The sequence below is a fragment of the Heptranchias perlo genome, chromosome 22, assembly GCF_035084215.1.
Source record: "Heptranchias perlo isolate sHepPer1 chromosome 22, sHepPer1.hap1, whole genome shotgun sequence".
Lineage (NCBI taxonomy): Eukaryota > Metazoa > Chordata > Chondrichthyes > Hexanchiformes > Hexanchidae > Heptranchias > Heptranchias perlo.
Window position 1 is genome coordinate 44,279,269 of NC_090346.1, and position 26,575 is coordinate 44,305,843.

At 42.1% G+C, this 26,575-nt stretch overlaps 1 protein-coding gene and 1 long non-coding RNA gene across 2 annotated transcripts in view; one reads left to right on the forward strand and one right to left on the reverse strand.

Annotated features, from left to right (window-relative positions):
* The first annotated feature begins 258 nt into the window (after window positions 1-258).
* LOC137340725 (GRB2-related adapter protein-like) overlaps window positions 259-26,575 on the forward strand; it is a 37,824-nt gene continuing 11,507 nt past the window's right edge. The window contains exons 1-3 of the mRNA XM_068003435.1: window positions 259-592; window positions 7,888-7,985; window positions 10,183-10,305. Coding sequence (XP_067859536.1) covers window positions 515-592; window positions 7,888-7,985; window positions 10,183-10,305 — 299 coding nt within the window. The 5' untranslated portion in view covers window positions 259-514. The remainder of the gene's footprint in view (window positions 593-7,887; window positions 7,986-10,182; window positions 10,306-26,575) is intronic.
* Window positions 19,783-21,944, reverse strand: LOC137340726 (uncharacterized). Its single transcript, XR_010966864.1, has 2 exons — window positions 21,840-21,944; window positions 19,783-21,558 (listed from the first exon to the last, which is right to left on the reverse strand). It is a non-coding gene; the product is annotated as an uncharacterized lncRNA (long non-coding RNA).

Here is a 26,575-nt window from a genome sequence, read left to right on the forward strand (position 1 = left end):
ACACGAGTGTTAGCACCTTCAAGAAGGGAGGTGGAAATTGGTGAGGTACAAATAGATCAACATTTTGAGCACTATAAAAATTGGTGGAACAGAGTATCTTATGACAAGAAGTGAGGAGAGAGGAAAAATAACAAAATCCACTGCTGGTAAACGTTTGAACAGTGATGCAGTAATGTAGCATGAGCTTCCTGTTTGGGTATTGTATTTGAAGATAGGAAAGAAAAAAAAATCCCCCCTTCCCTTTGAGACGCACCAGACGGAAATGCTTTTCACACTCGAGTGATGCTCAGACACTGTGAGAAGCAGAGGCAGAACTGCATCTCTCTTCCTCCACACAAAACACACAGCTTCATTAAAACTTAAAAGGCTTGGCCTCGGAAGGCAAGAAGAAAGAAAGAAAGACAGAAAGAACAACAAGCAGGATCTGCAGCTTCTCACCGCTACCTGGATTAACCCCATAACCCCTGGGGCGTGGGGCAGGAGGAGACAGGTGCTCTTTCCATTGCCCGACAGCATGGAAGCTGTCGCCTTGTACAATTTCCTGGCGTCAGCCACAGACGAGCTGAGTTTCAACAAGGGAGAAACTCTCAAGGTGAGTCTTAAACAGCAGCTACGTCCTGCATATGATTCAGCAATTAAAACCATCCCTTGTATTCATTCACTCCGATGATTATTTTTAGCGTGATATACTTTACATAGCAACATAGGAATATAGGAACAGGAGTAGGCCATTCAGCCCTGTGAGCCTGTTCCACTATTCAATTAGATCATGGCTGATCTGAATCGTAACTCCATCTACCCGCCTTGGTTCCGTAACCCTTAATACCCTTCCCTAACAAAAATCTATCAATCTCAGTTTTGACATTTTCAATTGATCCCCCAGCCTCAACAGCTTTTTGGGGGAGAGAGATCCAGATATCCATTACCCTTTGTGTGAAGAAATGCTTTCTCACATCACCCCGGAACAGCCTAGCTCTAATTGTAAGGTTTTGCCCCCTTATTCTGGACTCTCCCACCAGCTCTGTACAGCTGTAACATAAATTCCACCCCTTTGTATTCCAGCCCTCTAACACTCCATTGAAAACTGCAGGATGATTGCACTGGAGACTTACTGAAGTTTATTATTTTTTGAAAGGTTTATAAAAGAAAACCAGCATGTTCATGATATCCAAATCAAAGAGTTCATGGTTAACACCCACTGTGTGTTTAACTTTTTGATTAAACTGTTCCTGCAAGAACTGATTCCCGTTACATTACCTTTCCAATGGGTATCCTTTTAAATCTCGGTCTTTAAGATAATGACAATCTTGCTTCAAAAAATTCTACTGTAGGAAGAGATATTAAAACTGGCATGTTGCATGCTGTAATAGTATGAATTTAAGTTGGGTCATATATATTAAACAAAAACAGTTCATTTTATTTTTTGTTAAATTAGAAATATGAACTGAGAGTTGTGCCTACTAAAATTTGCCAAAATAAAGATTAGACCACACAAAACAATAACGTTATTGGGACCGATTATCTCCTATTGAGTTTATCATACTGAGGAGTTCAGGAATTGTTTTTTTAAAATGAGAAGATGCATGTGATCCTGACAAATGAATCAATCACAAATTCTAACAAAAGATTTGCATTGAAACTCATACATATCAAATAATTTAATTCAGCAGTAATCTTCCCATGAAAACATACGACAGCAATATCATTTATGTTCAGAATGTACCTATTCACTTGGTCGCTCTTTTGCCAGCTCGATCACCATTCAGTGCCCTTACTCATTATATTAAAAGCTGCAAATGTTATTTTTAATATTGTATAGTTTAAAAAAATAGCAGGAGCTGAGTATCAGACTATAATTCATGACCTCCGGGACCCAGTGATACTATAGCCTTAATTTTAATCCAGCACCCTCCATCCCCACCCCACCCACGCCCGATGAGAACAGGACATGCGGGGTTAAAATCGGGACAACGGCCTTATCTCTGTGTTTGCTCTGCGCTCCTACCCGCCGTCATTTTAATTGTCAGGGTTTCAGGAGACGGTCGAGGGCCTCAAATATTTTAAAAGAAAGTAAAAATTTATACAGGGCAACGGAAGGCAGTGAACAATTAAAAGGTGATGAGCGTTACATGTGGAATACATTATCAGGGACATTTTTCGACTTTGCATTCCAGAAGGGGAGCCTTCCCCACTGACAGCATATATCAGACTCCAGGGAGAACTCCCCTGCTCTTCTTTAGATGGTGCCATGGGATCTTTTCCGTCCTCCGGAGGGGGCAGACGGGGCTGTGGTTTAACAAATGATGGCACCTCTGGCAGTGCAGCATTCCCTTGGTACTGCACTGAAGCATCAGCCTAGATTATGTACTCAAATCTCTGGAGTGGGGCTTGAACCCACAACCTTCTGACTCAGAGGTGAGAGTGCTACCCACTGAGCCATGGCTGAATGAAGTCAATGGCATTTAATCATATGAATTGTAACAATAGCATTTCAGACACAAAGATAAAAATACAGAATAACCTATTTTTGATGTTATCCAAAGAACATATTGCAGTGGAAGAGCTCCATAGTTCTCATAATCTCAGCGTACGATATTCAGCATTCTCCTGTTACATGTTACAAACCACTGTGGTTGAGTGCTTTGGCTTTTGAACGTGTAAAATTCAGATAGTTGCAAAAAAAACGAAAAGGCTTGATCTCAGACATGCTGTCGTCAAACACCTAGATTGCTACTGACCACAGTGCTACTTACCTATCACCAGATCGCGAGGGACTTGACAATCTGTACTAGGCTAGAATTTCAATTGGGCCTCGGGCCTACCTGCTCTGGCGCATGGGTCGGTCCCTGGGCCCAGCTCTCTCCGGCAGGCCGTCATTATCCAATTCTAGCCCCCCCCCCCAACCCCCGCCACGCTCGGACTCCTAACCAGAGGGTCGGAGTTCAAATCCCAGTTTCTCAAAACCTTGTCACTTTTTTGTGAGCAATTCCCACCAGCTCTCAGCCAAACATTTAGATGGATCGCTTTCTGTAGCAGCAAAGGTTTCTGCCTTGGAATAACACTGCCCTCCTGCCCTGCCGGTTGAAGGAGAAAGTGTGGCAGCGGCTGCTGATTAGGAAGGATGAGGGAAAAGCAATTTAAAGGGAAACATGGGGTAAAATAGTGAAAAAGTGCACGCCTGCCCACAAGAATAAAGGAAAGAGGTAGCTTTCTGAACTTCCCTGAGAGAAATTACTGGGGGCTCAGTATTAAGCTACGTGCTCACTTTACTTGCAGGAGAACCCTGGACCAGGAGGGATTTTTGTACCAAAAAAGCTACAGCAAAAATGTTTTGAAGATTTAAAACAAAACAAACAACAACTTGTATTTATATAGTGCCTAAGCATAGTAATATGTCCCAAGACGCTTCACAGGAGCAATTATCAAATAAAATTTGACACAGAGCCATATAAGGAGATATTAGGACAGGTGACCAAAAGCTTGGTCAAAGAGGTGGTTTAAATAAGCAAGAGTCATCCCCAGACGACTGTGTAGGATTAAACTCTGTCTACTTTAAATCTTACTTCCTCTAGCTGCTATGGTTCCAGACATGAATGGCATCGTCAGACTGAAAGCGTGCTATAATGGGGAGGGAAACCAAAGGTTACAACAGAAAAGAAATTGCCACACATGTGACTGAAGGGGACTTTGTCCAGCGCACCAGCAACACATTTTAAAGGGGTACTTTCTCAAAGGGAAAATGTTCGGCAAACCTTTGTTTGGTCACGAGAACGGGGATGAAAAAGAGGGAGAGCGAGAAAGAGAAACGTACATACCAGCATACGAAATTGACCACACTCATGACGGCCGCAATATCACGACGGACCAAATAGACAAATGGACTCCACAGGCTAGATCTTTGTCTTCAACTGCTGGCCGGTAATCTGAAAACAGGTTATAGAACCCGCCTGATTCTCATTCCATTGATTTCATTGGAATGAAAATTCAGGGGTTCAGAGTCACAGAAGCAGTGGGGAGGTTGGGGTGGGGGGGGGGGGAAAGAGGGTGAAATGGGAGGCCTCCCCCCCAAACTTAGGGCTGGCGCCATCTTTGGCTTATTATTCTGTCTCGTAATACTCACCCATTCATTCACTGACGGACAGGCATATATTGCAACACAGCATCATAACGCACCATTTTTTTTTTTGCCATGCAAGTTCTGTTTGAAGTGGTGATCTTCTGATGACAGAGGTGTCCACGAGACAACAACCATAGAGGGCAATGTCCAGTGAGTGATTTACAGTGCATCAGTGAGGAGTAGCAAGTGGAGCTGGCAGTGAAGCAGCATAAACCTGCTGGTTGGAGGCAGGTGGAGGAGGCAGCTTCAGTCCTCCTTCAGCTATTGAGTCCAAGGATTGAGACCTTACCAGGCCCACCAACAGGAATGTTTCATGCTGTAATTTGAATGTGCACCAATCACCCTCCAATGTCTGGGAGCAACTATGGAGGAGTCCCACTAGCCTCATCTGTGCTGTGATATTTGAATGCCTAATGGAACTGCAGAGCATCATGGAGAGACTGGCCACATCAGGACCATTTGCCGCCAAGCCCCCTTCCGAGAGGCCCTAAGTCCAGGTGCAGTTATTATAATTAATGCTCTGATTCGGGCCATAGATACCTTTGGCTGCAAATGCATCAGTTTAGTTTCATTTTGTCTAGTTTTAACATGCCGAGGGGGATCAGAGCAAGAGAGCCATAAAACGTTATTTCACTTACCTCGTTGCTTCCCAGCATCTGCTCCCGCACGGATCACCGAACATGCCAAGGGAGAGCAGGGAAATGGCAAGATTTGGCACAGATGCTGAGGGGTCTCTCAGGAAGACACCACATCTATCCCAGCCAGCCACACTGCTCAAGCAACTTATGATGTGCCAGACAGTAAGCAGGACCAGGCAGCCAACATAGCATCAGGTATAGCGCCAGGAAAATGCAGGGTTTTCTCAGGACCCAGCCAAGGAGGTACTGGCCACCTGCATCTTGAGAACTGTGCACCAATAGCCAGCAACCAGCCACCACACTTCTTCCTCCCAATGAGGAAGCATTGAGATGAAGATGTCAGAGTTAAATAATTGAAGACATGTGCCATACACTTCCTCAAAGGGGAAGCTCTGAGGAGAATTTTTTTTTTCCAGCACTGAGATTTTCTGATGTAAACTCACAATACTAGGGAGATTAAATGGATTCATTTTATTTCAGCTGTGGCCTGAGAATTCACTTGGGACTGGGCACAATAGGAACATAGGAACAGGAGTAGGCCATTCAGCCCCTCGTGCCTGTTCCGTCATTTGATAAGATCATGGCTGATCTGTGATCTAACTCCATATACCTGCCTTTGGCCCATATCCCTTAATACCTTTGGTTGCCAAAAAGCTATCTATCTCAGATTTAAATTTAGCAATTGAGCTAGTATCAATTGCCGTTTGCGGAAGAGAGTTCCAAACTTCTACCACCCTTTGTGTGTAGAAATATTTTCTAATCTCGCTCCTGAAAGGTCTGGCTCTAATTTTTAGACTGTGCCCCCTAATCTTAAAATCCCCAACCAGCGGAAATAGTTTCTCTCTATCCACCCTATCTGTTCCCCTTAATATCTTATAAACTTCGATCAGATCACCCCTTAACCTTCGAAATTCTAGAGAATACAACCCCAATTTGTGTAATCTCTCCTCGTAACTTAACCCTTGAAGTCCAGGTATCATTCTAGTAAACCTACGCTGCACTCCCTCCAAGGCCAATATGTCCTTCCGAAGGGGAGGTGCCCAGAACTGCTCACAGTATTCCAGGTGCGGTCTAACCAGGGTTTTGTATAACTGCAGCATAACTTCTGCCCCCTTGTACTCTAGTCCTCTAGATATAGGACAGCAACAAAGTGATGGATTGATTTCAGGTGATGCAAGGCAGGGCACAATAATTCCATAGTGTTTTGGTCCATTTTATTGAGATGTGGACATGACTGCTTTGAACGGAACAGGCACTTGAAAGATCTCCTGCCTCAAGACTCCTCTGGGGAGGGGTGAGGGGAGAAATTTTCAACTTTGCTGCCTGGGCTATAATCTGGCAGAACGGGGTCACCCACCCATTATAGAACCCGCCTGATTTTAATTCCCAATGGAATGAAAATCAGGCGGGTTCTGCAGTGGGTGGGTGATCTGTTCTGCCAGATTACCGCCTAGGCAATAATCTAGAGATTAGACATATCATTAAAGACAGATGTAGGTGATAATGTATTTGAAATTAATGAAGTGGCAGACTTGCTAAATGAATACTTTGTATGTGTCGTCACAGTCAAAGAAGAGGATAAGATACCAAAGGGACATGGGAAACTAAAAATAAGTCAAGGGGAGGAACTTATTGAATTTAATACCATTTTTAAAAAATGGTAATGGAGAAAATAATGGGTCTTAAGATAGACAAATCTCCAGCACCTGTTGGTTTCCACCCCAGGGTATTAAAAGAAATAGGTGAGGAAATTGTAGATGCGTTAAGTCATAATTTTCCAAAGCTCTCTTGTTTTGGGAATTATGCTGTTGGATTGGAAAATTGCAAACGTCACTCCATTGTTTAAGACGGAAGGGAAAGAGAAACCAGGAAACTACAGACCTGTCAGTCTAACATCAGTTGTGGGGAAGTTACTGGAATCTGTCATTCGGGACAGAGTGACTGAAAACTTGGACAAGTATGAGCAAATCTAAAAATCTGCCAACAGACAAACAGGTTTGGCAAAACAGTGACAAGAAATGCAAAAAATTTCAGGAAGGTAAATAGGTTAGTGGAATGGGTCAAGAGGTGGCAGAGGGCATTAATGTATTGCCTCACACTTATCCACATCTTGGGAGGAAAGAGTATGAAGGGAGCAGATGAACAGAGAAAATACCATTGCAAATAGATAAAGCTATAAAAAAAAAGTGCCAGCAAAAATTGTGGGTTTTGTAAATAGGGGCAGAGTACAAAAGTAAAGAGTAATGATTAATTTGTACAAAGCATTGGTTGGGCTATAGTTAGAGAATGATGTATAGTTTCAGATGCCCCATATAGAAAGGACATTAAAACCAGTGAGTGTTCAGTGTAGATTCACCAGTGATGGGAAACTATAGCTATGAGGCAAGACTTAGCAGAGAAGGGTTTAATACAGATTTTAATACAGTGAATAGGGAAAGATTATTTCCCTAGGCTGGGGAGTCAGCATCAAAGGTTGATCAGTTTAAAACCATCACTAAGAGAGTGAAGGCATGGAATGTTGGGAAATGAAATGCTTTGCTAGAGAGAGTGGTTGAGGCAGAGACCAATCCATCCTTTAATGGAAAACTGGATAAACATTTGAAGCAGAGTTACGAGGAGAGAGCAGGGCAGTGGGATTAGTTTTGCATTGCTGTAGCAAAGAGTCGACACAGGCATGATGGGCCAAATAGCCTCCTTCCATCCTATAAAGTTCTGTGGTGGGAGGAAATTTTTTCACACATTTTGTACACATATTCTGTGATTTGTGAAATCAGATGTTTTCATTAGTCTCTGACCTGTTGCCTGTTAATGTCATTCATTGAAGACTATTGTCCATTGACACCAATAGTAAAAACTATTGCCTTACATGTGGTTGTCATTGAGCCAATCTTGCTTAGAAGTTTGGTCCAAGGGTTAAAATTTAGAAAATGGCCAGTCCACTACAAGGTTGTTTTGTGCACTATGCATTGTACATTACTGCATATAATACTGCGTGTGTTTTTCCTTCTGAGCTTCTAGTCTTTGCAACCCGGACTGAATTTAAGAAGCGAATGAAGTAGGGTGCAGAATTACAATACTTCCACGATTATAAAAGGAGGTCTTCTGCAATAATTTTAATTTCTTTTCTTTCAGGTGCTTAACATGGAAGATGACCCGAACTGGTTTAAAGCTGAATTGCACGGGGTGGAAGGCTTTGTTCCAAAGAATTACATTAAAGTGAAACCGCATGAGTGAGTATCCTACACATTTAGCCTCACAGTCCACAATGGTATGGTCTGCAGAACCACGCGTGTGGTAAAGCAGGGTTCTGTTTCTGGGGCTGCGGTAGGTGTTACAACTGGGCTCACTGTGCTAGGGAGGGAATAGTTCAATAGGATGACTTGATGCAGTGATACTTTCCACGGTTGGATAATCTGCTCACACCTGAGGAGGAATCGTGTGCACAAGGTCACCAGAGGTCTGCTACCAGCGCAGGAATGGCACAATCTGATCACCAGATAAATAAAAGGGTACCTTGCTGGCAAGAAGAAATACCTTGCATTCGTGTTGCTTGAGGGATGAATATTGGGCAGGACACTAGGCGATCTCCCTGGTCTTCTTTCATGGGATCTTGTGCATCCATCTGAACATGTAGACAGGGCCTTGGTTTAATGTCTCATGTGAGGCCTTGGTTTAATGTCTCATGTGAGGCCTTGGTTTAATGTCTCACCTGAAAGACGACGCCTCTGACAATATAGCACACTCTCAGTACTGCACTGAAGCGCCCGCCTATATTATATGATCAAGTCCTGAAGTAAGGGTTGAGCCCATGGCCCTTGTGATTTTTTAACTTCAGATGAAAAAAAGATGGGAGTGGAAAATCTCCCCTGTTCGCGATTTGTAGCCAATTCATAAAGACGTTTGCCCTTCACAATTACACTCCAATTCACTTCAAGTAGCACAGAGGGGAAATCTTCCTGCAATAATTTTTTGCAGTAGAAAAAGACAATTTAGGCGCAACACACCTGTCTCTTTCTCACAGACTGACTCTACCTACCAACCTACTCCTCATATTCACACCATATCCCTCTCATCATTTGTTTCCAGAACCACCTAATTTTCTGGTGAATTTATTTATACTGTCTGCTTCAATGGCCTTTTCTACTAATTTCACAACTCTATTGTCCTCTCGAGTGAAAAAGTTCGACTTGCCCAGCCAAGGCTGGAACAGAGGGGAATTTAAATGGAACTTCTATTACTGATAATTTTATTTGTTCTAGGCTTTTTTTTATATAATGTATTTCAACAGAAACAGAGGCTTTGAAAACATTTCAGCCTGTAATCTGTGACTATGAGGTTGAGGACGTCTGTCAACTCCGAAGGTACCTGGCTTTTACTTAGAACAGTAAAAGCCTCTCTGGATAAGTGACATTTCATCTTCAGGTTTTGAATAACCATCTTCACTTTGATGCTGGATGGAGCTTGAAGTCTCAGAATGCAGCACCCTTCCTGTGTTAGCAAACTCGTGTTCTGTGCAAATTTACCTAGCTACTGATAACTCTAAGAAAAATCTTTTAAACAGAGGAGCGGAGAGTCACATATGATGGAACGTGTCATTCAAAATAATTAGTGTATTTTGCTCGTTCGGAAATATTTTTCCACTGGTATCTACACGAATCTGCTGTTTGTAATCAAACCAAGTTGCACAGCACGAAAACATTTGTTTCGCGAGCTTTGTGCATTAAATTGTAGGAAAAAGGTTCCGAACCATATATTACAAAGTGCTAATTACATCCATGTAGGTTTGTTGCTACTAATTTTAATTTGATGATATTACTCAGCGAAATGAAAGAAAAAATAACAAAAGGAAGTACTTGCATTTACGTAAAGAAAGAAAGGGTTGCATTTATATAGCGCCTTTCACGACCTCAGGACGTCCTAAAATGCTTTACAGCCAATGAAATACTTTTGAAGTGTAGTCACTGTTCTAATTTAGGAAATACGGCAGCCGATTTATGCACAGCAAGGTCCCACAAACAGCAATGAGATAATGACCAGATTTAGTGTTTTAGTGGTGTTAGTTGAGGGATAAATATTGGCCAGGACACCGGGGAGAATGCCCCTGCTTTTCATCGAAACTGTGGATCTTTTATATCTACCCGAGAGGGCAGGCGGGGCCTCAGTTTAACATCTCATCCGAAAGACAGCACCTCCGACAGTGCAGCACTCCCTCAGTGCTGCACGGAAGTGTCAGCCTAGATTATGCGATAAAGTCTCTGGAGTGGAACTTAAACGCACAACCTTCTGACTCAGAGGCGAGAGTGCTACCCACTGAGCCAAGTCCGACAACTTTATCCTGATTTACAAATAAGTACATTATACAGGGGTATATAATATTGCCTTTTGATACTGATTGCAATATTCCTGTGTCTGTTTTTAATTGAACAGCTGGTATATAGGCAGAGTCTCCAGGACATCCGCTGAAGAATTACTCCTGAAACAAGGATATATCGGGGCTTTTCTATTACGAGAGAGTGAGAGTTCACCTGGGGAATTCTCCATATCAGTAAAGTAAGTAATGCAGCAAATGGTTATGTAAATCATTTACCTAAGCTCACAAAAATTGCAGACCGACAGGTTTCCCTTCTCTGTAGCGCCACTGACTTGTATGTGGCGTTCTCAGTTTAATTTTCCATTTTTGTTTTGTGAAGAAACCTGGAGAAGGGGTGAAGGTCCATAACGCAGGACAACAAGCTTGAAAGGAATAGGAAAGATCACAAAGTAATGGTTAGCAGACCACTAGCTTGAGTTCTTTTTTAAAAAGCCTGTAAATTGTCAGAGGAAGGGAAAGATAAGGGGGGGTAAGGAGAGTTGAGCCCTTTAAGAATGAGTTAGAGTAAGAAATGGAGTTTTGATTTTAACAGTGAGGATTATAAAAGAATCATGTAATCATACAGCACAGAAGGAGGCCATTGGGCCCATCGTGCCTGTGCTGGCTCTATGAAAGAACTACCCAATTAGTCCCACCCCCCTGCTCTTTATCCATAGTCTTGCAAATGTTTCCTTTTCAAGTATATATCCAATTCCAAACAAAAGGTACCCAAAAAATATTAAAAACAAAATACTGTGTCATTTGACAAACACTTTAAATGAACCTGATCAAACTGTAAATATTTCAGTACTTTATATTTGTTTCGATAAGTCCTTTGTGTGACGTCATCTTGGACTGAAATAAGATCTTCGACTGAGCAGAAGGCCACTAAGTCAATATTGTGTAAGGGAGAGTAACCCTTTTGATCGTGATAAGGTTTATTAGTTTTATTTATTCTAACATGAAAACATAATTTGCTCTCAACTTCTGAATCTTGTTTAAAATTAGAAATTGTTGTTTGGCACATCCTCAATTCAGTCTTCCACAGTGCTAAAGGATGAAATACAATACCAGGCTGTGGTAATCAGACTATTGTCTCTCTTCTCACACTATCAAAGAAAGAAATAAAGACTTGTATTTCTACAGCACCTTTCACGTCCTCAGGACGTCCCAAAGCACTTTACAACCAATTAAGTACTTTTGTCACTGTTGGAAACACAGCAGCCAATCTGCATACAGCAAGGCCCCACACAGAGCAATGAGATGACGACCAGATAATCTGTTTTTAGTGACGTTTGAAATAGTGCCACGGGGTCTTTTATGTCCATCTGAGAGGGCAGACGGGGTCTCAGTTTAACATCTCATCCGAAAGACGGAACCTCCAACCGTGCAACAATCCCTCAGTACTGCACAGGGAGTGTCGGCCTAGATTATGTGCTCAAGTCTCTGGAGTAGGACTTGAACCCACACACCTTCTGACTCAGAGACGAGAGTGCTACCCACTGAGCAACAGCTGACACATGTGCTACAAAACTGCCAGACCTTTGTAGTTTAGAAATACCTTTTAGAAATCTGTAAAGACCAACCATCTTTCCATTTAAGAAAGGACTTTCCATTAAAAAATACAGTAAAAATGATCTTTTAACCCGTTTGCAGTTTTTCCACTACCATCAGTATTAAGCTGGGAATCTGCCGCTGTGCAGTGTTAGTGGTGAGGAGTTTTATCTCACACCACATAGGGGTGCTATTGACTACACCAGCTGCCACACTAACACAGTATTGTGTAACAAGCTGCGTTATTTTGTTGTGAGCTGTAAAGGAAGTCATTTGAACTCTTTGTTTATCTCCATAACTATCTAGGCTTGAAGGTTCACAATTTGCTGAATATTGAAATATTTTGGCCAACTCCAAAAGGTTTCGCTCTAAATCTCCAGAGATCTGCTGATAGTTAGTTTATGCAAAGTTACACCCACCTTCATTGCAAGATCTCCTAGTGCAGATGCTGTTGGTGTGGCGGCTGTAAACTGATGGGCTGGGTTGTTTATTTCAAATTCTTTAGGCCCTTTTGCATTGACAGTGCTCTGCTGCTAGCAGGTGTGGGGCACTCCTATTGTCTGTAAGAACGAACGAACTTGCATTTATATGGCACCTTTCACAACCTCAGGAAGGCCTAAAGCATTTTACAGCCAATTAAGTACTTTTGAAGCGTAGTCACTGTTGTAATGTGGGAAACGTGGCAGCCAATTTGTGCACAACAAGGTCCCACAAACAGCAATGTGATAACGATCAGATCATCTGTTTTTATTGATGTTGGTTGAGGGATAAACATTGGCCTGGACTGGGTGAACTGCCCTCCTTTTCTTTGAAATAGCGCCATGGGATCTTTTACGTCCACCTGAGAGCGCAGATGGGGCCTCAGTTTAACGTCTCATCCAAAAGACTGCACCTCCAACAGTGCAGCACTCCCTCAGTAGTGTGCGGATGTGTCAGCCTAGATTTTGTGCTCAAGTCTCTGGAATGGGACTTGAACCCATGACCTGAAACTGTAACATAAAGGGGGCAAATACTACCCCTTTGACAGCACTCAGGACTTGATGTTCCATGAAAACTATGGGCCTCGTTCTATTGTCCCTAAGAGCGAGACCCAGCAGCATGAAGGTGCAGTAAAAAGGGGAGAGCAGAGTTCATATCACAGCCTCCACTTGATTGTGCTCAGAGTCCTAGCACCTAGTGCCATTAGAGATGTGGTTCTCTCACACCATCATTTCTACATCAACAACGCTCATGTAAATTAATTTTGGAGGAGCAGAGGCACGGGAATCACATTCTGTACCCACACACCTGTATTTTGTTTAATATATATGCAGTCCTGTGCAATGAGTAGGTTTTGCATTGCTGCTTCGAGGTGGTTAGAAACTTGCAAATGAGAAAATAAATTTTTGAAAGGTTCACATTTGAATCTCAAATTTTCTTCAATGTAATTTTCAGTAAGCCAACGTTGGGTTTAATTCCTGATCTTTTAAGTTGGCCGATATCAAGTAGGGTAGCACATGGGGTACTACAATTAGTGCCCATGGTTGTGTGGGGTGGGGCAGACTGAACATCAGCCAGGGCTCCCTCTTGGTCGGTCTCCAATGACTATTGTTGAAAGTAGGTACCAGATGAGTGAAGATGAGGTCGGCTCCCTCCCCAGTTGAATCATTGCTGACAATCACTGTTGAGGCTTATTTTGGATACCAAGGGAATCAAGGGACATGGGGATAGGACAGGAAAGTGGAGTTGAGGTAGATCAGCCATGATCTTATTGAATGAAGGAGCAGGCTCGAGGGGCCGTATGGCCTACTCCTGCTCCTATTTCTTATGTTCTTATCAGCTGTGCACTTTTTATACGGGCGGTGAGCATTTAGACCTGATGTCTGTTCTGTCCCTATATGCACTTCAAAATTGGCGCAGAGCTGTCCCGTTCAGACCTCCAGGTTCCCCTGGTCAATTGGGTCGCCCCATCTCTCACTGTGGCTCAGAATTGGAATCCAATTATTGATTGAAGCGCAAGTTATAACTCGGTTAAAACGTAAAATAAGTGAGAGAGATGAGTAAGAGGATCAGTGCCTGAAACTCAGAGCCACTGCCCGAGCATCGGCATCCAGCACCCAACACCATGAGAGTTGACACTCCACCACACCAGGTCTCACAGTGAGGATATTAATTCAGAAGAAGGTGGATGTGCTTGAATGAATTATTGATAAGAACTTGAAAATCACTTTTAAAGTGTAGGCCAGCGATAGATATTTGGTTATTAAAAGACTACATTTTTTTTGAAAAAAGAAAGCGGGTATATGCCTTTTACATCTCAGTTTCCATTTCTCACGTGGACTTAATCTGAAATATCCAATGAGAGAGATGACTGAAGTTGTGAGTTTAAATTGTCCTGTCTTTATTAGATTTGGAATTGCATGTTGCCAGGTATTACAGGTGGTAGGGCTTAAAAAAAATTTGAGTCAGCTACAATTATGTGCAATTTGCTATTATGACAGACACTGATCTTTATTCTAGCTGGGCTGTGCTTAAACTCTTAATAAAATACACTGGTTTTAATTAGAACCTTTATTACAAATGACTGATTAACAGAAGGAGAATTGCATTGATAGTGTTTATATCGCACTAACAAGCTATTATACAGCTAGTGTAAAAAAGACCACCAAACCTGTTCATCTATTCTGGTTAGAAGGATGAATGAACTATCAAAAACTTTTTAAAAGTTTCTTGGTCTCCCTGTGCCATCATTTACTAACTTACATATTACTTGTGTTAATGTTGTGTTATTTGTGTGTCTGTTTCAATAATTTTATGAAACTCATCTAATATTTGGTACAAAGATCAAGATTCACTAGTATTTTGTTCTTGCATGCCATAGGCCAATATTTACAGTGGGTTTGGAGTTGTCGGTTTCTTGATAGTTTTCTAGGTCAATGTATACTGCTCGTGACTGTTCACTTGAGCAAGGTTCCATAGGGCTGGCAGCAGCCGAGGGACTATATTCCAGCACGAGTCAGTGCCTTTGGGTGAGGAGGGAAGGAACAAAGAGTTGGAAAAACACACACATTATATTGACTAGAAAAACTGTACTGTTTAAATTGATGTCACAAATCTTCCTTCTTTCTGGACAAGCTTGGAACAGTTAGTAAAAGTTTCATAAGCTCGCATGTACTAGTTTTTACAAAGGTACATGTGTGACATGTAAGTAAAGACTCTACAACCATCTACAAAACGTTTAGAACTTACGTTAGATAGTTTTACTGGAAAAGGTGACTTGAAAAGGCCCTTGAATTGCCCGTTTAAGAAATAAGCTTAAACTCTTATTGCAGTGCTATAAAAGATCGTAAAAAACCTATTCATTAGTGTACAATTCTCACGGGATTATGTTTGACCGTACGCTCTGATTATTGCATATCATGTTGATTTTAAGTAGGATGCCTACACTTATGTAACATTTCTCAGAAGCAATGTTTTCCTGGAGGCTTAATTTTTTGCAGTTATTGCAACAGCCCACACTGATTGCCTAACAAAAAAGTGTCATCATTCTGTTCCCACCAGCACTACAAGAGTGAGCGATCTCAAGTCCCCAACCTAAAATAAACAGGTTTGTTGCAAGTATCGCAGCATTTTTACTCAAATAGTCATTGGGTGTCTTTTTGTTAAACTATTTGCCAAAAAAGTCAGGCATTCTTCCAATATTTAAATGTACAGCACAAAAAAGATACAAGTGCAACTAGCAATTTTATGTTTGCATATTTTTGCTGTAAATTAACAATAGTGAAAGTCATCTCCGAGGGCCTTGATCTAACCACAACATTCCAGAATGATCTATTAGAAATGCATGAATAATATAAATATAAGAGCCATGCTTATGCAGCACGTATGTCATTCCCCCTGCAACGACAATGTGCATTTCTGTTCCACCTTTAACATACCAAACATCCTAAGATGCTTCACAACAACAACTTGCATTTATATAGCGCTTTTAACGTAGTAAAACGTCCCAAGACGCTTCACAGGAGCGTAATCAGACAAAAATTGATGCCAAGCCAAAATTTACAGGGAAATAAGTTCAGTCCTCAAGTGTAGAGACCAACAGAAAGCTAAAGTATGCTCTTTTGTATTCAAAACATTCCCCCATCAAGATAGGATCCAGAAAGACAGATAAAATAGGCAAAGAACCAATAGTGTTGATACAGTTCACCAGAAGGGGCCGACTTGAGAGTGTCTCTAACTCTGGGCTGGTTCTGCTTTGCATGTATGCTTCGCCCTGTATAATTCTGGCTTACTTTGCACTATTCTCAGTGGTATTTGCAATTGTGCATTAGATCCTGAAAACTACTGCGAGTGATTTTCGTGCACAAATGCTTAAAAGGCTCGAAATAGATTCTTGTCTCTGTGATCTTAAGAGGCGTTATCTCCATTAACGTAGGATACCAAGGAACTAGATATTCATTCGTACGATAACACCAGTCAAGAGTCATTTCCTGGCTTATATTTAAAATGCTGTAACAGAACATGGTGCAATAAATTAAAGGGTCACAGCATTACAGAGTTTGTTGTTTTACAACGAGAACTACCTGCATTTATGTAACACTTAGTAAAACATCCCAATGTGCAAGTGGATCAAAGTTCTGCCATTCAATTAGATCATGGCTGATCTGTACCTCAACTCCATTTAACCGCCTTTGTTCCATATCCCTTGATATCCTTACTTAACAAAAGTACATCGATCTTACTCTTGAAAATTTCAATTGACCCAGCAACCACAGCCTTAATTTGTAAGATTACCCCCTCAAGTGCCCAAAATGGGGAAAGAAAAGTGTTTCATTCCCCCAGCACAGACATCCCTCATCTCAAGTACATTCAAAAAGTATAGATATCTAAATTTAAAAGATTGAGAAGTTGAGAGGGCAGGTGAAGTACCCTTACATTTCACCACAAAGTCCTGCACAACCATTCATCAACACTAAAAATGCTGCCTTTTCATCTTGTGAGGCCAAAACCATCTGCACAATGAATTGATTAGATCAAAGTGGTGCAACACACAAAAAAAAACTGCGTGCCGATTCTTGGTGTATTAGAAGTTGAAATTATGTCGGGTAAAAAAAAGTTGACATCAGGACCATTGTGTAATGGATGGTGACGATGGTCACAGTTGAGCTGGACATGAATGCAAAGCAGTTTCCCACACACCAAATCGTACAACAAACAAGAGCAAATATTTTGTATTAAATGTTTCACATTATTAGCCTTTTTTTAAAATCTAAAATTTAAGAGTAAATGAGGACAAACACTGAAGAGTTACCATCTCTTTCTCCTAACGACACATTCATCCTCCACCAATATCTCCCTTCATCTCAATATATGTCGATAGATTCACAAGATTCATATACAGGGTCATGTTAGGAAAACTTTTAAAATCCCCCCCACCCCCCTCCCCTCCCCTCCCTTTGGTTCCAATCAAATTGTGTCTATGTGCGTAGAGGTAGGGAGGGAAGCCTCGATTTTAAAAAGCCGCAGAAGATAGACAATGGCACAAAAACTATACGACTAATTTTTAGAGAGAGTTCCTGAAGCTAAAGCTGGAGAATTCTCCACTCTGGGGCAGAATTCCAACAGGTCAGAACTTCCTCTCGTTCCCTCGTATCTGCCCCAATGCCGACTTATTTTCCTGGGCCAGGGTTCATTGGATATGCATGGTGGGATTCCAGCAGCACAAGATCCAGCAAGGGACCTTAAAGAGGGGCAGAAGTGCCCCAAAGATTGGACACAAAGACCCACCAAATGCAATGGCGGAGACTTGGGCCTTCAACGGACGAGTTATTGGGGGCAGAACGGAGGGAGGAGGGCACTGCAGGCTCCTCTCCCTCCACAGGGGGCACTTCACGGGTAGTTACCGCTTGCTTCCCGGGGCCCACTGCCACCCTTGCCATGGCGGGTGGGAGGAAAGGAAAATTTGCTGGAACCCGGGCCCCTCACCATTTGCACTCAGTGGGCGGGGGAGAAGCAGCCACTGGCAGTGGGGTGAGGGGGGTGGTGGGGTGCAATTTTGGGCAGGACAGTAGAGGGACATCTCGCCCTAAATGTAAGGTTCACATTTATATGTTTATTCAGGCAGATGGACTCAGTTTGAAGTAACAAAAGTGATCAATGCTGACTGGACTAAGCAATGGTCAAGATTGCTTACAGAAGCACTTTGTGCAGATTTATTTTCTTTAAGAGTTTTTTTTAAAACCAAATATCTTCCTCTAGTTTCGCTGCTTCTTTTGCAGCAACAAAGCTTCAAGTGTCACTTGAATTCATTACATAACTTGAGATCTTACTTGCTTATCACTGTGTCAGAACAGTAAAGAATTGGGTGGTCCATTGTCCAAACTATCCTGGACATACAAGATGAAAATGTCCCCCCTCCCCTGCACCAACTATAAAACATCTAAAGCAAAGTAAGTTCAGGCACTTCTACAGCACTAAAACTGTCTACAATTTAGCAGTCTCAATTAAAGGCCACTGGGAGAGCAGTCATTTTAGACTGCTACAGTAGTGGGTACTGTTTTTAAGGTCAGGGTAAGGAATATTGTTGGGGAAAATTGCAAAGAAATATTATCTGCACTTGGACCTATTAAAATTGGACTTGGGAGCATTTGATGATGACAGTGGTTGCCCAAAATGCAAGTGTTCCAATAAGGCACAGACATCCTTCAAATTGATGAGTACAAAAAAAAACATTTTTACATAAAAATTTCTCAATTTACAACCACTAGGTGTTGAGTTATGGAGATTGCCCAAGAGAGAACGAAGAGGAAATGTCCATCGCATTTGTCAGGGTTGGAATTGAATCCTGGCCCAAGGGTGAAGTGGCAGATTGTACCCTTATTTTGCCACCCAATCCTGCAAATAATTTACTCAACACAGACACCCAGAATCAACTCATTAAATAATGATGTTACAACATACAATTCCGAGACATAGATTCTGATTTTAACTCCCTCTGCCTGGTGACAACACTTGTCATTCCTTTACCACCCGGTGGCCATTTTAATGATGCTGTTTCTTTGGGTGTTTGAGACACTCGCTTGATTCAGGCGGGAGCCTCGTGAATATACCCGAATCGTGACCTCCAACGTACATAGGATTCCAAAGGATCCTATCCTTTAGCGGCCTGTTGCGTGGAGCACCTGCCTGTAGAAAAACCTGGCGGGCAAGAAGTGGCGGCCTTTACAGGCAAGTGTAAAAATTATTGTTGTGGGACCAGGACTCCTCCGCTGGGCCCTGCAAAGAAAGGTTGGGCCTCTGGCACCCTAGGCTCTCCGCTTTGAGAAACCCCCCTGACGACTTACCAAACCCAACGAGCTTCCTTTGAGTGCCCATTTTGGGCAGGCAGCTTGTTGTATCTATGTTAATGAGGTCCGACAGCTAAAATGGACCAGGGCCTCTCGCAGCACCTCCCAGGCAACAGGCCCTGGAGTTAAAACGCCCCCTCATTATGAAAGATCACGATTACTCCATTGCATGCGCAATGCTTTTAATCTCAATTAAAAAATAATGTACATCTAAACATAAATTCTAATGTTGTAACAACAGATACTTCAAGTTTATTCATGAATTGTCAAGAGTGTACTTTACCCAGTCAAGAACAAACCTGCTGCTGTGACGTTCGAGGCTAAAGACATCCAGCTCTTGATAGGCTGTCACTGCCATTTAAAGTGAAAGTTAAACACTTACTCACAGTTCTGCTCTTTATGTAGGAAATAATCAACTTAATTCTTTGGTTTGGTTTGTCCACACTGTCTATTAAGGTTGTTACACTCCTTATTTTTGATGTGGAGATGCCGGTGATGGACTGGGGTTTTCACATCGTTCACCTGACGAAGGAGGAAGCCTCCGAAAGCTTGTGAATTTAAAATAAAATTGCTGGACTATAACTCCTTATTTTTGAATATCTTCTTGAAATTTACATACTGTGCTTCCCATACTGTTTAAAGCAAGGTTCTATGGAAATTTTATTCTCTGATGAACTGGCATTTAGCGTCTCTCTGTTATACTGTAGATTATCTCTTCATTACATAGTTCCTGTACAAGCACTATATAATGTAGACAAGCACTAGAGATTACAAAAACACTCCTTTATTGTTATAGAGTCACATTTGCAAAATAACTATTTATTTGTGATCAATTGGAGGAGTTCCATTTTGCATGAAACAATAGCTAGCAAATGAAGCCAGGTTTTACGAAACACAAGACAGTTTGAATTATATGCAAATGCATTACTGTACAGCAAAAATGACATGGTGGAAAACCCCCTGCACGTACCTATGATGGTAAAACACAGTGGAGGAGAAATTCAACACACAGCCGTCCATTTCGTGCCTGAGAAACCAGGCGGCCAGGAGTTGATAAAGCATTGGGGGCCCAATGCCATATTCAGGCAGGCCTATAATTGGGCAAGCAGCCTACCCTCCTGAAACAGGCACAAGGCTGTTTTATTATGCAAATCAGGGTCCTACTTGTGGGATAGGACCCTCAATCAAAATTCAGGTACAAACGGGCGGAGCTTGAGAATCCCAAACTCCGCCTAGTTGTACCAAGTCTTCAGCGGTCCTTAAAAGATGGCCACAAAACCTTTTACAAAGAGGTGCTGGGGCTGGAAGAGGCCCAAAAATGTAGGTGGCTTTTTAATAGAAATCTTTCCTTAGGGGGCCAAGAGGAGCAGAAGGAAACTTTAGGCCTCCCCTCCTCCAACTGTGAGGCTCTACTGAACCCCCTCCCAGCCACTTACCTGTGCGCCAGGGACAGTTCAATGTCAAATTTGGCTCGGCCCTCAGGCCAGCGAGCAACCAGCTACCCATTTTGGGAGCAAGTCGAATTTCCTCACCCTGCCCCCTCCCCCCACTTTGATTTCCTATGTTCCATTGTTTATCCACTTACCAGGACTTGGTGCAGAATTGAGCTCACCAACTACTTGGAGCAAGTTTCCAACTTTGGAGAGATTTACTCCACTCAGGCCTCCGGTTATTAATTCAGTCAGGACCCAGTGATGTCATCGGAGCCCTATCTGCATATTTAAAGAAAGACCCCTTCGGCTTCGGGCGGGTCTCCTTGGCACTCGCAATTTAAAATTGCAGTCGGCCGGATCAGGTCGCAAGTCCCCCGCTCTATTTTAACTGCACCCCCGCCTGTCCGGTTTCTGCCAAACAGAGGAGAGTTAAAATCCCCCCCCGATAAGTCTGAGATGAGTCAATTGATTCATATTGTCTCAGTTCAAAGTGGTCTGTCAACAGAAATATTCCACAAACCGGTCCATCTAGCTTTAATACACGCCTTTAATGCCTGGCTTACTAATAAGTAACCTCGTCCTCCTGTCTCAGCAGCTGCAGCATATGGCTGTAAAGAGAATTAGAATTGTGTGAACCGATTTTGATTTGAAACACACAGCTTAAATGTGGCTTACATCCAAATCCGTTTTGTGGGAAAGCGGACAAAAAAATTCCGAAACGTGGCATAATTCAACCTAAATGGAGAGGAGATACAAGCAAGGCACATGATCACAAGACATAAATTGTTGCAATTCAGCCTTTCTCTGATAAGCACGAGAAGTGTCATTATCAATCTGGCACCAGATTTGACAGTCACAGTTCTGGCTCTAGCACTGAGAGCCTGACTACAATTAAACATCTTGGCCGAGCTCTTCCCTGTCATCAGATGACAAGTTGGCGTTTTATTTCCAGCACAATCATTAATCCTCTTCGTCGCACAAGAAACAAAAGCAACGATATAACCACGGTTAGAGCTTCTACAGCCAGTCAAGAGGGAATGTTCCTACATTCCCCAGATGGTAAATCCAATGGCACCTGGGAATCCTGCATTCATGAATAAAAACAGTAAATGCTGGAAACACTCAGCGGGTCAGGCAGCACCTGTGGAGAGAGAAACAGAGTTAACGTTTCAGGACTTTGACCCTTCGTCAGAACTGGAAAAAGTTGAAAATTAAACAGTTTTTAAGCAAGTACAGAACCAGGGAAAGGGGGAGAGGGAGGAGTGGAAAGAACAAAAGGGAAGGTCTCTGATAGGGTGGAGGGCAGGAGTGATTAAATGACAAAAAGGGATGATGGTGCAAGGCAAGGAGGGTGGTAATTGGACCAGTAAAGGAACAAAAGATGTGTCTGGAGGCTGTAAAAGGCAGTATCAGAACCATTACCAGCACTTGCTGTCTGAAAAAAAAATGGTAGCAGTGGTTATGATCTGAAGTTATTGAAATCAGTGTTAAGTCCGGAAGGTTGTAAAGTGCCTAATTGAAAGGGGAGGTGCTGTTCCTCGAGCTTACAATGAGCTTCATTGGAACAGTGTAAGAGGCCGAGGGCAGGGAGGTCAGAGTGGGACGGGGAATTAGAATGGCAAGCGATTGGCAGGTCAGGGTCACGTGTGCAGAGTGAGCGGAGGCATTCAGCAAATTAACTGGACTTTGCACAGTGAGATAACTTAGTATTCACAGTTGAGTTATTCACTTTAACTGCCAAGGTTTACTTTGAATCAAAGGTTACACAGAAATATACATTTTCTGACTTGGAGTATTTTTCGGTACAGTCCGCACACACTGGAGACTTTTGTACCACCCATCTGAACAGAGGTGAAAAGTCAGTTTCTAGCCTCTTGCACCCTCCTGCAAAGCTTATTTTAATGTATTTTTCAGTGATTAGCTGGAGTATGAAACAGTTAAAGTTCAGGCTTTCTCCTCAGTAGCTTTTCATGTCCCAAGTCTCTTGTGAACCAAAACCTGCATCTTTAATCTCTGCTGAAAAAAAGGTTTCGCATGGCCCAAGTTTAACAATTAGCTTTGAATTGTGGTAAATTGCTCACCGGAGAATATATGGGATGCTTAACACGTTTTCCCATCATTTCAGAAGGTGGAAAAAAAAACACATCTCAGACTACTGCACACAGGCTAAGCTACTTGTACAGATTTACTTACAAATAAAAGTGCCCTGAAGCAAAAAGATGGCAAGACATTAAACAGCACAATATTTAATAGAACTGCAATCGGTCCACAAAGGGTTAATGCACCCTTTTTTTTTAGGAAGCCATCTCTTACAACCTATTAGCCAGCAACCGCTCCTTTAGATGAAACAGTCAAGTGCAAACATTTCCGAATGAGAAACGTGGACAACACAAGCTCCAAATGTCCTTAGTCTTACACCAAGACTAAAGAGTACAAGGAATGCCCCTGCCTTATTCAGATTAAGGGCCTTTGAAGGCAATGCTGTAATTCAGTTGTTATCAAGAGCGCAAGATAAACACAGATGAGGAATATCATTGTCTACTTTAGCTCATCCATGCAAAACAACTTTACAGTTTCACCCCTTCATCGCAGCATCTAATTTGTGGAGGCCAAGTTCACTGAATATATTTAAGAAGGAGCTAGATAGATTTCTAGACACAAAAGGCATCAAGGGGTATGGGGAGAGAGCGGGAATAAGGTATTGAGATAGAGGATCAGCCATGATCATATTGAATGGCGGAGCAGGCTTGAAGGGCCGAATGGCCTACTCCTGCTCCTGCTCCCATTTTCTATGTTTCTATGTTTCTGAAATGATTCCAGGATTCTTGCCTCCACTGCTCTACCTAAGAGTCCATTTCCATGTGTTGATCACTCTGTGTGAAGATCCTTCTGAATTCAAACCTAAATTTGTCTTTTACTAGTTTGAACCTCTATCAAAGGCACAATACATGAGGGTATTACAATGGAATGCTAATGAACAATTACGCACATGTCGTCTGGACCTCAAATATCCGCTAAAGTCCTGACAGTCTCCAAATTTTCAATGAATCAACCTTGTCTGGTTTGCAGGTGGACAGTCACTGGCTTTAATTTAATTTTAAATGTCAGCCAAGTTCAATTGGTAGCACTTTCACCTCTGAGTCAGAAGGTCATGGGTTCAAACTCAAATAAAGACTTGAGCACATTATCTGGGCTAACATATCAGTACAGTACTGAAGGAGGGCTGCATCGTCAAAGGTGCCGTCTTTTAAACCATCGGACACGAAGGAAAGCAGGGCACTATTCAAAGAAGAGCAGGCTCCCGGTGTCCAGGTCAATTTTCCTTCCTCAAACTTCAAAAATCATTGGTTGTAAACCACTCTGGGAATTCTAAGGATACAATAAGATCTTTTTAATGAAAAATAAAGATGAAAATTTGCTTGTTATATGGAGCAATAACTCAACCTCGTAAAAGTTTGGTTACATTAAGACAATTATATTTTATTAGTTTAAAACAGCAAGTGAGGTGTTAAATTGCATTAATCTGTTGCTTTCTAAGCACATCATTAAAAGTAAATCTCAAAATTGTGAGTCAAAGCTCCAGGTTAGCATTTTAACGAATGTGGGTGGGATTGTGGCTTGGCTTCAGCTCCGATCTTAAAACCATAGCGATTTAAAGCTAAAGGGTTCCACATTTTGAACTCAGCTGGTACGTTTTCCCTACCATTGGAAAAGAAAAATGGGCAGAGTACAAAATGGGCTGCCAACCCGCTATTGCCCGTCTTTTGCTATCATTCAAGACAAATCAATACCCCAATGTTCGTTTCCCCATTATTCTCTAGAGTGAAATACATTTATCATGAATAGTTGCAGCCTGTAATTCCCATCAGTAATAAATTCCAAGTGAGTGAGTCATCATCTTGTATTAAGTCTCTGCGAAGGCCACCCAGGTAAAACTAGATGGCTCAGGGAGGCGCTTGGATTAATCCTACTGCAGTGCCAGCAAATGTAGTTTACTGGAAACCTAGAAGAAATCAGTCATAACAAAGATTACATGGAAGGGAAGAGGAAAGATTCCTCGATGCTTAAACTTAATTAATGGCTGAACATGTTTTGACCACAAATTCAGGTTTGACCTTTGTTCAAAAAGGAACGCTTTCTGTATTTCTATATTAGCTACCAAGATATTATCTAACCACAGGAGAAAAATATATCTTTCAATGATTAAAAACCCTAAAGGCCTCAAGTCAGTCAAAAGGTAAAGTTCTCATAATGGTTCATCAATACACCTATTGTTTGGGCAAGCTACTGCAGACTCAAAAAGATTTTTAAACATCAAAGTGATTTATCAAAAGTTCCCCAAAGTTTATCCAATTAGTCCTACATTTGGTTTTTCCTGGTTTAAACCTGTGATCTCTTGTTCTACTCTCACAGATTGAAACTGTGGTGGTAGTGGTGGTGGTGGGGGAGAGGAGACGGAGAGCAGGATAAGCAGCTGAATGGAGGGGCTCAAGCTTAGTGATAACAAAGTCAATGAGCTCCTCGCACATAGAGAATCATAGAATCACAGAAGTTTACAACATGGAAACAGGCCCTTCGGCCCAACATGTCCATGTCGCCCAGTTTATACCACTAAGCTAGTCCCAATTGCCTGCACTTGGCCCATATCCCTCTATACCCATCTTACCCATGTAACTGCCCAAATGCTTTTTAAAAGACAAAATTGTACCCGCCTCTACTACTGCCTCTGGCAGCTCGTTCCAGACACTCACCACCCTTTGAGTGAAAAAATTGCCCCTCTGGACCCTTTTGTATCTCTCCCCTCTCACCTTAAATCTATGTCCCCTCGTTATAGACTCCCCTACCTTTGGGAAAAGATTTTGACTATCTACCTTATCTATGCCCCTCATTATTTTATAGACTTCTATAAGATCACCCCTTAACCTCCTACATGTTGGAGGTGAAATCACATTCTTCATCATTGTGTATTATTATATAATGGCCTGACTTACATCAGATTTATAGCATGTCAGCTTGGCTCTGTTGGTGGTACTGCTGCCTGAGTCAGTACATTGTAGATTCAAGCCCCACCTGGAATACATAATCTAACTGACACTTGTTTTATTGACAAACCGACAAATGATATTCTGTTCATGGTTGGTGATTCTTGGATTTGAATGTTGCCCCAGTAATGTGGTCTGGTTGTTAAATTAGCAGCATTATGAAATGGTGTGTATGAAAATGAAGGCTGATGACTGACGCAATGTATCAAATTATATCTGGCACCTTTCCCTATTATGAAATCGTCTTCCTTTTACTTTGATCTGGGTCCAAAAATAATAATTCAGATTTTGAAAAAAAACCTTCGCTCCACAAATTCACCTGCAATCCCATTGCACCGATGGGCCACATCATCAGAGCATATTCACTCTCCAAAGAACTGAGGAAAAGTGAGACTTCGATTTGTCCAATCATTGGTGCCTGTGGATTCCTTTTCTTGGATAGAACTCACTCCATTCAGCCCATCCTTCTGCACACTGGGTAAATATAGAATCCAGAGCCAGCTTTTGTACGTTCCAACAGGGTTTTTCTTCAGCCTTCATATTGAACTTGGAGTACAATACCATGTTTAGCATTGAATCTAAGGCGTCAGCCGTGGCTTAGTGGTAGCATTCTCGCTCAAGCCCCCACTCCAGAGACTTGAGCACAAAATCTAGGCTGACACTCCAGTGAAGTATGAAGAAGTGCTGCACTATCGGAGGTCCCATCTTTCTGATGAGATGTTAAACCGAAGCCCCGTCTGCCCACTTCAGGTGAACGTAAAAGATCCTTTGGCTCTATTCAAAGAGCAGGGGATTCTCCCTGGTGTCCTGGGCCAATATTTGTCCCTCAACCAACATCACTAAAAGACAGATTATCTGGTCATTATCACATTGCTGTTTGTGGAACCCTGCTGTGCACAAATTGGCTGCCGTACTTCCTACATTACAACAGTGACTACACTTCAAAAGTACCTAATTGGCTGTAAAGTGCTTTGGGATGTCCTGAGGTCATGAAAGGCATGATATAAATGCAAGTTCTTTCTTTACCGACTCTGAAAAAATCTCTCTTTATGATACAAGCAGTTGTTGGGCTGTTAGTTGTAATCAAAGCTTTCCTCTTTTTCTGTTCCTCTTTTT